This window comes from Selaginella moellendorffii, unplaced genomic scaffold (assembly GCF_000143415.4).
Source record: "Selaginella moellendorffii unplaced genomic scaffold, v1.0 SELMOscaffold_91, whole genome shotgun sequence".
NCBI classification, from domain to species: Eukaryota; Viridiplantae; Streptophyta; class Lycopodiopsida; order Selaginellales; family Selaginellaceae; genus Selaginella; species Selaginella moellendorffii.
This window is the reverse complement of record NW_003314352.1, coordinates 163,442-175,953: the sequence shown is the minus strand read 5'-3', so window position 1 is coordinate 175,953 and position 12,512 is coordinate 163,442. Positions and strand designations below refer to the sequence as shown.

General features: G+C 53.4%; 6 protein-coding genes across 6 annotated transcripts in view; 3 read left to right on the top strand and 3 right to left on the bottom strand.

Annotated features, from left to right (window-relative positions):
• Positions 1-1,610, top strand: part of LOC9661414 (pentatricopeptide repeat-containing protein At4g33170) — a 1,967-nt gene extending 357 nt beyond the window's left edge. Inside the window, exon 2 of the mRNA XM_024662629.1 lies at positions 54-1,610. Within this exon, the coding sequence (XP_024518397.1) occupies positions 54-1,610 (1,557 nt within the window). The remainder of the gene's footprint in view (positions 1-53) is intronic.
• Positions 1,611-2,254: 644 nt separating this feature from the next.
• LOC9661200 (CCAAT/enhancer-binding protein zeta) lies at positions 2,255-6,062 on the top strand. Its single transcript, XM_024662628.1, has 16 exons — positions 2,255-2,897; positions 2,952-3,027; positions 3,084-3,203; positions 3,264-3,339; positions 3,392-3,460; positions 3,510-3,590; positions 3,643-3,714; positions 3,782-3,874; positions 3,926-4,066; positions 4,116-4,199; positions 4,249-4,392; positions 4,447-4,536; positions 4,584-4,666; positions 4,729-5,064; positions 5,116-5,326; positions 5,377-6,062. The coding sequence occupies exons 1-16, from the start codon at positions 2,255-2,257 to the stop codon at positions 6,031-6,033; spliced, it is 2,976 nt and encodes a 991-aa protein (XP_024518396.1). The 3' UTR covers positions 6,034-6,062.
• Positions 5,930-7,356, bottom strand: LOC9660845 (UDP-N-acetylenolpyruvoylglucosamine reductase). The gene is made up of 4 exons (XM_002988742.2): positions 7,030-7,356; positions 6,703-6,976; positions 6,432-6,637; positions 5,930-6,376 (listed from the first exon to the last, which is right to left on the bottom strand). The coding sequence occupies exons 1-4, from the start codon at positions 7,266-7,268 to the stop codon at positions 6,097-6,099; spliced, it is 999 nt and encodes a 332-aa protein (XP_002988788.1). The 5' UTR covers positions 7,269-7,356; the 3' UTR covers positions 5,930-6,096.
• On the bottom strand, positions 7,316-8,785 carry LOC9661413 (SUN domain-containing protein 1). The gene is made up of 2 exons (XM_002988741.2): positions 7,672-8,785; positions 7,316-7,613 (listed from the first exon to the last, which is right to left on the bottom strand). The coding sequence occupies exons 1-2, from the start codon at positions 8,737-8,739 to the stop codon at positions 7,335-7,337; spliced, it is 1,347 nt and encodes a 448-aa protein (XP_002988787.2). The 5' UTR covers positions 8,740-8,785; the 3' UTR covers positions 7,316-7,334.
• An 82-nt stretch (positions 8,786-8,867) lies between these two features.
• On the bottom strand, positions 8,868-10,587 carry LOC112341819. The gene is made up of 2 exons (XM_024662604.1): positions 10,268-10,587; positions 8,868-10,216 (listed from the first exon to the last, which is right to left on the bottom strand). Exons 1-2 carry the CDS (start codon positions 10,268-10,270, stop codon positions 8,927-8,929), a joined length of 1,293 nt encoding a protein of 430 aa, XP_024518372.1. The 5' UTR covers positions 10,271-10,587; the 3' UTR covers positions 8,868-8,926.
• Positions 10,588-10,722: 135 nt separating this feature from the next.
• Positions 10,723-12,462, top strand: LOC112341825 (pentatricopeptide repeat-containing protein At4g02750-like). Its single transcript, XM_024662627.1, has one exon. It carries the CDS (start codon positions 10,723-10,725, stop codon positions 12,460-12,462), a length of 1,740 nt encoding a protein of 579 aa, XP_024518395.1.
• Positions 12,463-12,512: the final 50 nt, after the last annotated feature.

Here is a 12,512-nt window from a genome sequence, read left to right as displayed (position 1 = left end):
CCACTTTAGAAGCTCGACCGGTTGTGGAGGGACTACACGGCCATATAATCCAGCGTGGTTACGCTCGAGATACGTTCGTAGCCACTGCACTGCTCGACACTTACAGCAAGTGCGGAAGGCTGGAGGAGGCACGTTGCGTATTTGAAACACTCAGCCTTGGAGACCGCAACGTTGTTTGCTGGACTGCCATGGTCTCCGCCTACGGGCAGCACGGTTTCTTTGGAGAAGCGCTGCTGTATTTCCAACTCATGCAGCTCCAGGGTGAAGCTCCAAACAAGGTGACAATGGCTGCCGTGCTGACTGCTTGCTCGAAAGTGGAACTTGAAGCTGATGAACTCAAGAGCGTGATGCGGGTATACCGGTGCTGCGTCGAACTTGGACAAGATCGAGAGCTCGTGGTTGGAAATGCCGCTCTGAGCGTGCATGCCAAACTGGGAAACTTGAGGGAGGCCCGTGAGATCTTCTCTAGGATGTGGACTCGCAACGTTGTCAGCTGGAACTCCATCCTGTCGGCCTGTGCTCAAGTCGGAGAAAGCAGGGAATGCCGGTGCCTGTTTCGACATATGCTGCTGGAGAGCGACTCCAGACCTGACAACTATACCTTCATCACCATCCTAGGCGTTTGCAAGCAGAGCCGAGAGGATCTAACTCATGGAAGGATTCTTCATCAACTTGCCAGGGAGAGCAGCGGCAGCCTGGATCTTATCGTCGCAACAGCCTTGGTTCACATGTACTCGGAATGTGGAAGCCTCGAGGACGCGGCGACGACTTTCGGCACGATACAGCAGCCTGATGTGGTGTCTTGGAATGCGATGATCTCGGCCCTGTCGCACTATGGCGAGTTCCAGAGAGTTTTCGACTTGTTCCAGCGGATGAAAGACTCCAAAGTTGCTCCCGACAGCCTCACATTCGTTGCGGTCCTGAATGCATGCACCGCCAACTCGGAGCTCGAGCTTGGCCAACGTGTTTTCTCCGAGGCAGTCCGGGCAGGATTTGGAGCAGAAGTCGCAGCAGCCGGCATCAACCTGTTTGGAAAGTGTGGAAAGCTGGAAGCCGCAGTGGAAACGTTCCTGACGCTAGTGCCACACGAGAAAAGCTTGCTGGCTTGGAACGGACTGGCCACGGCGTTGGCCCACGGCGCAAGGCCGAGCGAAGTGATCCGAGTGCTCGAGTGCATGCGGCTATCGGGCATTGATCCGGACTTGGTGACTTTCGTGAGCGTTCTCTCCACACTGAGTCATGCCGGATTCGTGGAGGCCTGCTGCTACCAGTTGAGCTCCATGAGCACGGATCACGGCCTTACTCCATCGGCTACACACTACTGCTGCGTGATCGACGTGCTCGGCCGGGCTGGATTGCTGGACGAGGCCGAGGAGATGGTGGCCGTCAAACTTAGAAACAGGAGGCAGGAGCTTTCATCATCCCGAAGTAGTGGTGGCAGTGGTGATGACCCTCTCGTCGTTCTCTGGACGAGCTTCCTAGCTGCGTGCGGGATCCATGGAGACTCGGAGCGTGGGAAGCGAGCAGTGGAGAGAATTCTCGCGCGCCAGCCCGAGGATGCTGCAACGTACGTAGTCTTGTCCAACATTGCTTCTCTGGGAGGAACGTAACTTGCTCGTGTCCTAAAGAGTAACACGGGAAGTCAGACATTGTAACTTGTTTTCGAAACTTTTACCTGTGGATCTATATGATCTTCCAAAATGTCAGGCCAAAGTTTTAATCAATTGAGGTGACTTCCATGCCCAAGGTTGCCCGAGCTTTGGGCGAGTTCCTGTAGCTCCACCACCTTTTCGTCATCACGGAGAATGAGCTGCAGCTCGGGCGGCCCCCTGCGCAGAAAAGAGGTTAACGAGCAAGAACAAAAAAAAGGAAAGAGGGAAACAGAGAATCAAGATTCAAGAGAGAAAGACCCTTAAACTCACCTCAACAAGAGCGTCGATGTCAATAGCGATTGAAGAGATTTCCTGGGCTGCAGCGAGGGATGTCCTCTTGGCGAGCTTCCACTCCTTGTGGACCAAGAAAAGGGCAGAAAAATCCACCACGATAACCACCGCAAAGAAGAGGAAGAAGAACACCATCTTTGAGACGAGCGAAGCTTGGCGCGCGCGAGAGAGAGAAGAGTGCCCACACACACGCAGTCCAATAAAAATAAAAATGGCCGACTTAGCCCTAGAAGAATATGATTTTAGCCCCGCTGGTCCTTTAAGAAATAGTATATTCCTTGTTTTAGGGTTTATAGACTAGGGTTTAAGGAATGACTGACGAGGAGCTGAAAGCCGATGTCGCCTCGTTCGCTGCGAATTTGGGGCTCGCCTCGTCGCAGGTGGGCTTCAATGATGCGGATTTCCGGAAGAAGGGGCCTCTGAAGCGCGGCACCGCCAGAAATCCCGACAAGGCAGAGAAATCCCAGAGGATCCCCAGGAAGAAGAAGGAAACCGGAGGTAACAGTAGAAGAGATGGTAGAAATGCGGGCTCTCAAGCTAGGAAATGGCCTCCACCGAAGCCAAGGGCCGAGGACTGGAAGAACGAGGCGAAGAAAGTAAATGTGAGCGTAGCCAAGGTCAGGTTTGGGAAGGATGTCGTTCACTCGCTTTCGCGCTGGGCCGGAAGTGGCGAGAAATGGTACGAGACTGCCGCGGGGATTTCGTCGGCTATCCAGTTCGTGGAACCGGAGAAAGAGGTGGCTGATGGTTTTGTCCAGCTGAAACGCAAGGAGGCCGAGGCATTGCTCCAGCTGGTTGCGGTGGAGTTCGAGAGATCAAGGCGGAACAGCAGTGACATGAGGATGATCCAATCCGCTCGCAGGTCGGGAACTTCTGGAGACAAAGTTGCTGCCATGACTATCTTGATCCAGGAAAATCCTGTGGCAAATCTTCAGACGCTGGACTCGCTTCTCGGTAAGTATTGGTTCGAGTGTGTGTCTTAGGTTTGTGGTAACGCTTCTTTTTCAGCAATGGTTACCTCGAAGGGAGGCAAACGACACGCCTTATCCGGGCTAGACGTGTTGAAAGAATTGTTTATCATGAGGTAGCTTCCAAGTTTGATTGTTTTCCTCTTGAGATTTTAACTTAACCAGGCGTCAGCTTGTTGCCAGATCGGAAACTAACATATTTTGCTCGGCAACCTCTCGCGACTTTGCCTGAAACCAAAGAAGGTGCAATTCTCCTTTTGTGGTGGTTTTGGGAGGATTGCATTAAAGAGAGGTGTTCTGTGATTTTTCATCTGTTGCCCTGCTTGCTCACTGACCGATTTTTTTTATTCAGGTACGAGAAGTTCGTGAATGCTGTTATAGAGGGAACCAAAGATGCGCTTGTCTACCTTAAGCTGAAAACAGTGAAGGTACTCGTTCGATGAAATTCTACATTTTCCCGCTTAAGAATAGTTTCCATAGACTCTGTACGAACTCTTGAAGGCGAAGCCGGAACAAGAAAAGAAGCTGCTCTCAGCTGTCGTTAACAAGGTATTACTTACAGTTATTTCACTGCATTGTTTACGCTCGTTATGGGCAGCTTGGTGATCCTGAGAGAAAGGCTGCCTCCAATGCTGGTTATTTTCTGTCGTGCCTTTTGAAAGAACATCCCAATATGACGGTAACTGATACCTCAGATTCATTTGAGCTAGTGGCTCATACTTTTGTTGCAGAAAGTAGTGTTGAACGAAGTGGAGGCATTTATGTTTCGGCCAAATCTTGGAATGCGCGCAATTTACTATGCTGTAATTTACTTGTTTGCTCTTTTCGTTTTCAAATTGCAAAATGTTACTAATCTGTCCTATTTCCTAGTCCGTGTTCATGAACCAATTACGACTAAGCTATAAAGGCGAAGGCCCAAATCTTGCGAAACAGCTGATCGACATTTATTTTGTAATGTTTAAGGTATGCTTGGCTGTCTGTTTCTTCTTGAAAGGATCAATTTTGAATGCTTAGACCATCACCAGTCGTGGAATGAAGAAAGATACAAATCCGCAAAAGAAACCACGAAAGCAGTCTGAGGGCGCTACAAATGAAGATAATTCCAACAGCGAAGCTTCAGCTCTCGATTCGCGATTAATATCGTCACTTTTGACAGTAAGTCTTGCTCACGGCATCCTTGTACCTTTTCTACTGTGTACTGTAGGGAGTAAACAAGGCTTTTCGATTCGTAACCGAGGACAGCGCTGAAAACATTATCGAGGAACACACGCCGTCCTTGTTCCTTCTGGTAAGGATTTTCTTGTCGATCTAAATGGCGTATTAATCCTTTTGTTTAGGCACACTCTACAAATTTTAATGTCGCAGTGCAAGCTCTTCTCCTTTTGCATCAGATTCTCGCTAAGCATCAAACCGTCAGCGAACGTTTCTACCGTGCTCTTTATTCTGTTATGCTTTCGCCTGCGCTTCTAAAATCTTCTAAGGTGAGATTCCTCGAGGAACTGTTGCTAGAGATGTTTTAATATGTGGCGTTTCAGATTGAGATGTATCTTGCTCTAGTTTTTAAGGTTCTGAGGTCCGACGTAAGCACGAGTCGGACTTGTGGATTTATAAAGCGCCTCATGCAGGTATCTTCAAGATAGTTTTTTTGTGGCGTTTTCAGGGTCTATTTCAGGTAGCTGTACACCAATCGCCCGAGCTAGGATGCGCTTTTCTGGTGCTTTTGTCAGAGGTGTTGAAGGCCAAACACATTCTATGGTGGGCGATGCTCATTCTGTTTCAAAGATTTTCATGTTTTTAATGCTTTGTAATGTTTACAGGAACTTTATCTTAGAACCTTCAAGCCAAGGCGATGACATCGAACACTTCAAGGACGTGGAACTACCGGAGAACCAAGATGTGCCTGCGTTGCTGCCAGATGCTGCTAGCAAAGAGCCTTTGCGTGACGATAGCGATTCAGAGATCGATGTAGACGTTGAAATGGCAGCGGCGCTTGGAGAAGACGGTGACAGCGAGACTGAATTCAACAGAAAAGAAACTGGGAAGAAAATGCAGGCCATGCCTACAGCTAAAGCTAGTCCGCTGCTGGGCGAAGCTGCGAAATATACTCGTAACTCGAAAGGTTATGATCCTCGACATCGTGATCCACTCCACTGGTAAGTGTGGGTTTCTTTAAAAAAAAAATTCTCACATCATGATCTGTGCAGTAAAGCTGATCAAACTTGTTGGTGGGAGCTTGCCATCCTCGCATCACACATTCATCCATCCGTTTCAACAATGGCCAAAACGATTCTCTCAAATGCCGCGGTTGTTTACTCTGGTGACCCAATTCAGGACCTTGCCTTCACCGCTTTTCTGGATCGTTTCGCTGAAAGGAAGCCGAAAGCTCGCAAGATCGGGATTGACAGTACCAAAAAGGTGACAATTTTTTTTTCTACTTCTTTTCACTCATGAAGCTTTGATTCCAGGAGGCTGTTTCAAATGCGCCCGTGGGCATGAAGTTGGCGTCCTTGGCGGAAGACGACGTTGCTCCATCGGATCTGATCTTCCACAGGTTTTACCGCGCAAAGGCCGAGGCTATGGGCAAACGCGTGAAGAAGAAAAAGAAGGCGCTCGAGGACTTTGATGACGACATGGTTGGAAGTGACGAAGAACTTAGCAGCGATGATGAAGAAGGCGATGATGAAGATGAAGAAGGTGGTGATGCTGGTTTGGTAGACGACGAAGGGGATTCGGGAGAGGAAGAAATCGATAGACTGCTCGATGAAAATGACTCGGAGGGTGCAGAGTTTGATCTACAGGACGACGACGATGATTCATCCGACGACGACGAGAAGCTACCCGAGGTTCTGGCTGTAGACAAGAAAAACAGTAAGAAGAAGAAGAAGAGCGCAAAGAACGTACCCGACGATGAAGATGAGAGCTCCGATGATGACGAGTTCGATGAGATCTTCATGGAGGATACGAAGGACAAGACGAAGAACAAGAACAGAAGGGGCGCGAAGAACAGGACACAAGATGGATCAACGGGGTCAAAGAGAAAATCTCTATATGCAAGTGCCGAGGATTACACTCACATCTTGGAAGGAGAAGGAAGCATGAACAAAAAGAAAAGCAAACACTAGACATTGAGAATGAAAGCTTCCTTTTTCTCTCTCCCGTGTACCTGGTTGTGGAGGAGGGAGCTTCTAGTACGGGATGTAACGTACTTCCTGCTCCAACTGGATGCCACTCTCGGCTCTCACGCGGTCCTTGATCACCGAGATGAGGGACAAGACGTCGCTGGCTTTGGCGCCGCCCGTGTTGATCAAGAAGTTGGCGTGAAGCTCGGACACCTTTGCTCCTCCAATCCTCAGCCCTTTGAGCCCCACGGCCTCTATCAAGGCTCCCGCTGATTGGCACCCCTTGCCTGGATTTCGAAACACACACCCTGCGCTTCGCTCGTTCACTGGCTGGGTTTGCTTTCTCCTGCCGGAAGGTCGTGATGTTAGATGGAAGTGATGGGAGAAGGCTGAGCTCTCACCTGGCGAGATAGTCTCTTTGCCTGTCGCGAGAGAGAGGGCACGGCTGGAGCTGGAAGGTGGCGGAGAGAATGGCTCCAAGGTCTGGCATTCCCTGGAATGGAGACTTCCGGTAGCTGCAGGCAAGCTCTCCTTGTTTCTTCAGCAGCTCGCGTGTTTGTCCGTTCGTGTCGACGAACTCCACCGCCTCGAGGACTTCTATTGTTTCCTAGACGCAACAAGTTGATGCTCGGGTTTTACTTACTTGAAAACATGGAAGGATCAAAGACATACCTGGCCATCAGCTCCAGCATTCATAAACACTGCCCCGCCTACAGTCCCAGGAATGCCAGACGCAAACTCGAGCCCCCCGAAACCCTGCTTTGACGTGTGAATCCCCAGGAGATTGAAAGGATAGCCACTGCCAACTCGGTAGCGTCCACAGCCATTCTCGTGCATGTCGTTGATGCGACTGAGGATTACACAGCCGTCGAATCCGCGATCGTCGAAGAGGCAATTGGATCCTTTTCCCAGAGCCAGGAACTTGAGGTTGTGCTCGCGGCAGTGCCTGTGAAGGAAATGCTCAACTACGACAGAGACAGTGAAAAAAAAACAACATACCTTATAGAAGAAACGAGCTGCTCTCTGTTTCGGACTTCTACAAAGAGCCGCGCAGCTCCGCCAATGCCCCAAGTCGATAGTTCACTAAGAAGCTTGCCTCTCACAAACTCAGGAGCCTGATCCTCGGAGCCAAAACTCGGTGAACAAGACGAGCAGAGTGATCCCACCTTTTTCCTTGTCTTGGCACCAGCACCCAGAAATGTAGGAGGCGGAGCTGACTGCCTAGCATTCACTGCCATTGCCAAAACCCTATAGCAACTCCCTCTAACTCTACCATACTGTACAAGCGCCTCCCATCTGTTTCCTCAAGCCATAACTCCGTCCTCAGTGCCATGTACTCGCAACCGATACAAGCAAGTGTGCGTCGGACTGCCGTAGTTTGAGAGAACGTGCAACCGGATCATGTTGACTGAAGATGTCGGCTTGTCGGAAAGATCGAATGTCTGGATGCTTCCTTTTTCGAGATCATACGTGAACCTCCCAAGAGAAGTAACGTTCCTGGCATCGAGAACGTCGTCTTTCACAGTACGCCAAGCACAGATCTCGAAATCTCTGGGTGCACTTCTTGGGTCATAGGCTACTTTCTGAGAAAGCAAGCTGTTAGGCCGAGAAACACAAAGAGAAAATCAACTTTTGCGTTACCTTAGACAAGTGCTCCAATGTCACCGCTTCTGGAAAAATGTGAGCCCGCAGCCTGATGTCCACTGTCACATTGCTGCCTTTGAGAGGCAGACACTGCCCGGGCTCTCCAAAGCTGGGCCGGAGAAGCCTATCAGCCATCGGGTGCCTCCGAAAAACACCCGGGAGGACATGAATCCCCAGCCTGGTCCAGTGCAGCCCCTGGAAGTAGCCGTCCGAGTGATGAACCACCTTTCCTCCACCACTTTCCAGAGCAAAATCCACTCTCCCGATCCCATCCGCGGCATGCGTCTCCAGTTCACTCTGCACCACCTTTCTCGCGGCTGCGCGCACGTCGTCCAGGCTAATGGCCTTGTCACTCCCTTCTCGAGCGCGCTGGTCCATGGCCGACTTGACGAGCTCCAAAGTCTCCTCCCTGGACAAGAGCTCCTGGCTGTAGAGCATCTTGAGCGAGTTGTCCACCTTTTGGACCTGAGCCTTGATGCTTCCAATGTCCTTCTCGAAGCCCCGGGTCCTCTCCGACAGCTTCTCCTCCAGCTCCGATCGAACGCCCGACACTTCCTTGCCGATCTTGTCGTCCACCACATCCAGCTGCACTTGCAACCACTTGCTCGTCTTCCTCATGAAATCCTCCACCTCCGAGACCTTCGCTGCCGTGGGCGTCTCAGGGAGAAGCTGCCCTTGATCGCTCTCGCGGAGGCTCAACAGCGTGGTGCTTATCCCCGCAGCCGCGAAGAGGAGGAGAAACACCTTGGCGGCGGAGAAAAACTCCCAGCTCTTGCGGATCTCCTGGCAAGAATCCTGGAACTCCCCCTGAAGGTTCTTCTTAGCGGCAGGAGCCGCTGCGTCGGCAGCGGCATTCTTCTCCTTGAGCGCCTTCGCCCTGGACGCGGCCACAGTCCTGGTCGGGAGCGCCTCCTTGGTAGCAAAATTGAATGAAGGAAGAGGAAGATTGGTAGCTGCAGCAACAGCAGCACGCTGGGCCTCGATCGCCGCCGCCGCCTCCGTGTCAGCCGCGGCAGCTGGCTTGGTCCGCCGCCTGCTCTGCCTCGCGACGCCAGCGCCAGCCATAATCACTCCTTTCCAGGCCAGAACCGATCGAGAAACGCACTCACCGCTGGGCGCCCTGGACGATCCTTCCTCCTCGCTCTCTTAAGAACCCTATGTCTCGTTTTCCCACCAAATCCCGGCCAATTCAAAAAACAAAATAGGAACCGGCGTTTCATATCCACCCGAAGCATATTCCCTGGCTCTCTCCTTACATCCGCCTCTCTAGTTCCGTACTGGCCACATTGTATGGCCACTGGTGATGGAGCTGGTCGATCATGGACGCGGGCACCATCGCCGGCCGCCCCCCACCGTCGATCGCGCCACGCCTCTCCAGCATCAGACGGCTGGTGTGCTGGTGCCACATGCGCATGAACCTCCGCCATCTCAGCATCTCCGCCAGCGCCACGTCTGTGCCAGGGTGGCGCAGCCGGACCGAGTCGGCCCGGCGGGCGCGCGGCCGGGGCGGGATGTGCTGCGCGAATATGCTGGCGGACGGGCAGGATCGCTCCACGCTGGGGCCGCCGTCGCCGCCGCGGCCGTAAATGGGTATGACGTCAGCGTCCGAGACGGCGCCCTTGCAGACCGGGCACTCGTCATTGTGGGAGTGGACGTGGAGCCACTGGTAGAGGCAGGGCCAGCAAAAGAGGTGGCCGCAGCTCGTCACCACCGGCTCGCTCGCCACATCGAAGCAAACGTTGCAATCGAAGAAGAACTCCTTGGCGGATCCGGATCGCTGCTGCTGTTGCTCTTGATCGTCGCAGAGTAGCTTGGCCTGGCTTTGATCTTCATCCTGCTGCTGCTGCTGGTGCTGCTGGGAATTCAAATCCAGCGAAGAAGCTGACGCGCTGTTCTTCTTCCTCGGGAGATATTGAGACTTTGAGGACGATGACTGTGGAGCTTCAGTGGCAGCCACCGCCGCCACTGCTGCTGCCGGTGTCGCTCTGCCGCTTGAATTCAATCTGGTGGTCGTAGCAGCGCTGCTGCTCCTGGCACCCCACCAATCCTGCTCGTGATCTCGATCGCCATCTTCTTGATGGTGCTGCTCTTCTCCTTCGAGCAATGCCGCTTCCAGCTCGTCGTCTTCCTCGCGGAGAAAGTGGTCGTGGAGGAGCGGCGAGAGATCCAGGTCGAGCTCCTGCCCAGAGTCAACGTCGGAGAAATCCATCCCCCAGAAGGGCGAGTGGTGTTCGTGGTGGTAGTCGTGGTAATGGTACGGGTTGCTAAAGTCGATCTCCCCTGGCGATGGCGGGCTGGGGCTGGGCGGATACTCGAGGAAGAACCTCGTCCAGATCGGCTGTGGCGTCGGCAGAGGCTGGAAGTTAAACATGCCGTGGCCTATGAACTCCGATCGCGATGGCTGCCACAGTGGATATGGCGGCGTCGCGGCCGGATGCACGGCTGCTGGGGGCGGCGCTAGGTGGAGATTGAGATCCAGCGAGTCCATGGCGGTGAAATGCGGCAATCCATCGCGTCCTCGGTAGTAGTGTGGATGATGATCCTGCAAGAAGATCGGATTGGAGCTACTGGATAGGAAATTTACGGAGCTTACCATCAAGAAATCTTGGCGCTTCGCTTACGAGAACCCTAGAGTCGCGCTTGCGAGAGATTCTTTACCAGAATGGAGGCCGAGTGCCGCCGCCGCCGCTCAATCTTCCAAACAGGAGCTTTGCCGAGAGGAATGCCGCGCCTGCGTAGAGCCCCCAGACGAAGAGCGAGAATGTGAGCTTGGCGGTCACGTACACGGCGCCCGCGGCGATCCCCGATGCGACCGTCGCGACGAGCTTGTTCCACAGTAGCAGGCCCATTCTGCCCGCAAAATCCCCCAGGCCTCGATCATCTCCCGCTCCTCCCAGAAAGAAGAACCAAGAACCCTAATTCATCGCTCGCGCAAGAGCTGCCCCAAAGCGCTCGTGTCCCTTCGTGGCGTGTCCAACAACGGCCCCGATACGTTTGAAACCGACGACTGTGATTGACCTAGGGTTCTTGCGATGCCCGGGCTCCGCGATGGCGCCGCCAGACACTCTAATCTCCTGCAATGCGCTCCTCGCCCAGTCCGCGCAATCGGGCAACGCGCGCCTATCCAAGCAAATCTTCGATTCGATGCCGTATTGGAGCCTGCTGTCCTTCACCCCGTTGATCAACGCACTCGCGCAGGACGGCCAGATTGATCTCGCCAAGGCGCTGTTCGATGGAATGCCGGAGAGGAATCTCATCATCTGGACATCCATGACCGCGGCATTTGCTCGGAATGGGCATCTGGATCAAGCGGAGGAGCTCTTTGCCACAGCTCCACTGCGCGATATGATCTATTTCTCCACGCTGCTAGAGGTGTACGGACATCACGGCCAGATCTCTAGGGCGAAGCGCGTCTTCGACGAGATGCCCGAGAGGGATCTTATCGCGTGGTCGCTAATGTTGGCGGTATATACCCAAAATGGGCTTCTTGCTCTAGCGAGGGGTCTGTTTGAACAGATGCCCGCCAGGGACATGGTGGCGTGGACGTCCATGCTGGGGGGCTACTGCCACGACGACAACCTGGTAAGAGCAAAGTTAATCTTTGACCGGATGCCCCAGCGCAACCTGGTAGCGTGGACGCTCCTCATTGCTGCAAATGCCCACCATGGTGACGCCAACGTGGCAAAGAGGCTGTTTGATCAGATGCCGGAGCAAAACGTGGTGGCGTGGAACGCCCTGCTGGCGGCCAACGTGGCAGCCGACTGCGCCGACGAGGCCGAGAGGCTCTTCCACGCGATGCCACATCACAGCCTCAGCTCGTTCAACGCCATGCTGGCGTGCCACGCACACAGCTGCTTGCCCAACGCGGCACTGCGGCTGTTCAACTCGATGCCAGAGCACGATGTTATCTCGTACACGTCACTGCTGACGGCATATGCCAATGTTGGGCATTTGGATCAGGCGCAGAGAATATTCGACAGGATGGAGTGGCGGAGCTTGACGACGTGGAGTTCCATGTTGACGGCATATGCCACGTCCGGACATCTGGAGGAGGCTGTCCAGTTATTTAACGAGATGCCGCAGACAATACTGCCAGCTTGGAACACCGTTCTGAGTGTGTATGCCAAGTGGCGCCAACTCGACCAGGCAACACAGACGTTCCACTCCATGCCGGAGAGGGACGCTACGACGTGGGCGCTAATGCTCGGAGCAATTGCCCAGGCCGGGCATCTTGACGTGGCGGAGAAGCTGCTGAGTCGGATGCCACATCAACACCTAGTTGGCCGCTCCGTGCTCCTGGCAGCGTTTGCTCACAACAGGGAGCTTTACGAGTCGAAGCTACTCTTTGACGAGATCAAGCTGGCGGAGCAAAAGATCGACCACGTTTGCTTCCTTTCGATCCTGGCGGCTTGCACTCACCACGGCAAAGTTCGCGATGGAAGATCGTATTTCCTGTCCATGGTTGGAGACTTTGGATTGAGAGCCACCAAGCAGCATTACTGCTGTCTTCTCGATCTGCTGGGACGAGCTGGATACCTGACTGATGCCAGTGATTTGATCCAAAGCATGCCTTTTGAGGCCGACGTTGTGGACTGGAGCTGCTTCCTTGGAGCTTGCTCAAGTCACAACAGCGTGGAGTTTGGGAGGGAGGCCGCGGCTCTGGCACTGGAAAAGGATCCCAAGAACGTAGCGGCCTACATCCTCCTCTCGAACATTAACCAGCAGCAGCAGAGAACTCCTGTAGCTCCTGTTCCTGGATTACGCATCACTCCTCGACGCAAATCATGACATCCCTCGCTTGGAAGCAAAGCTCGCGCTGGTTTTTTCTTGAGAAAAGC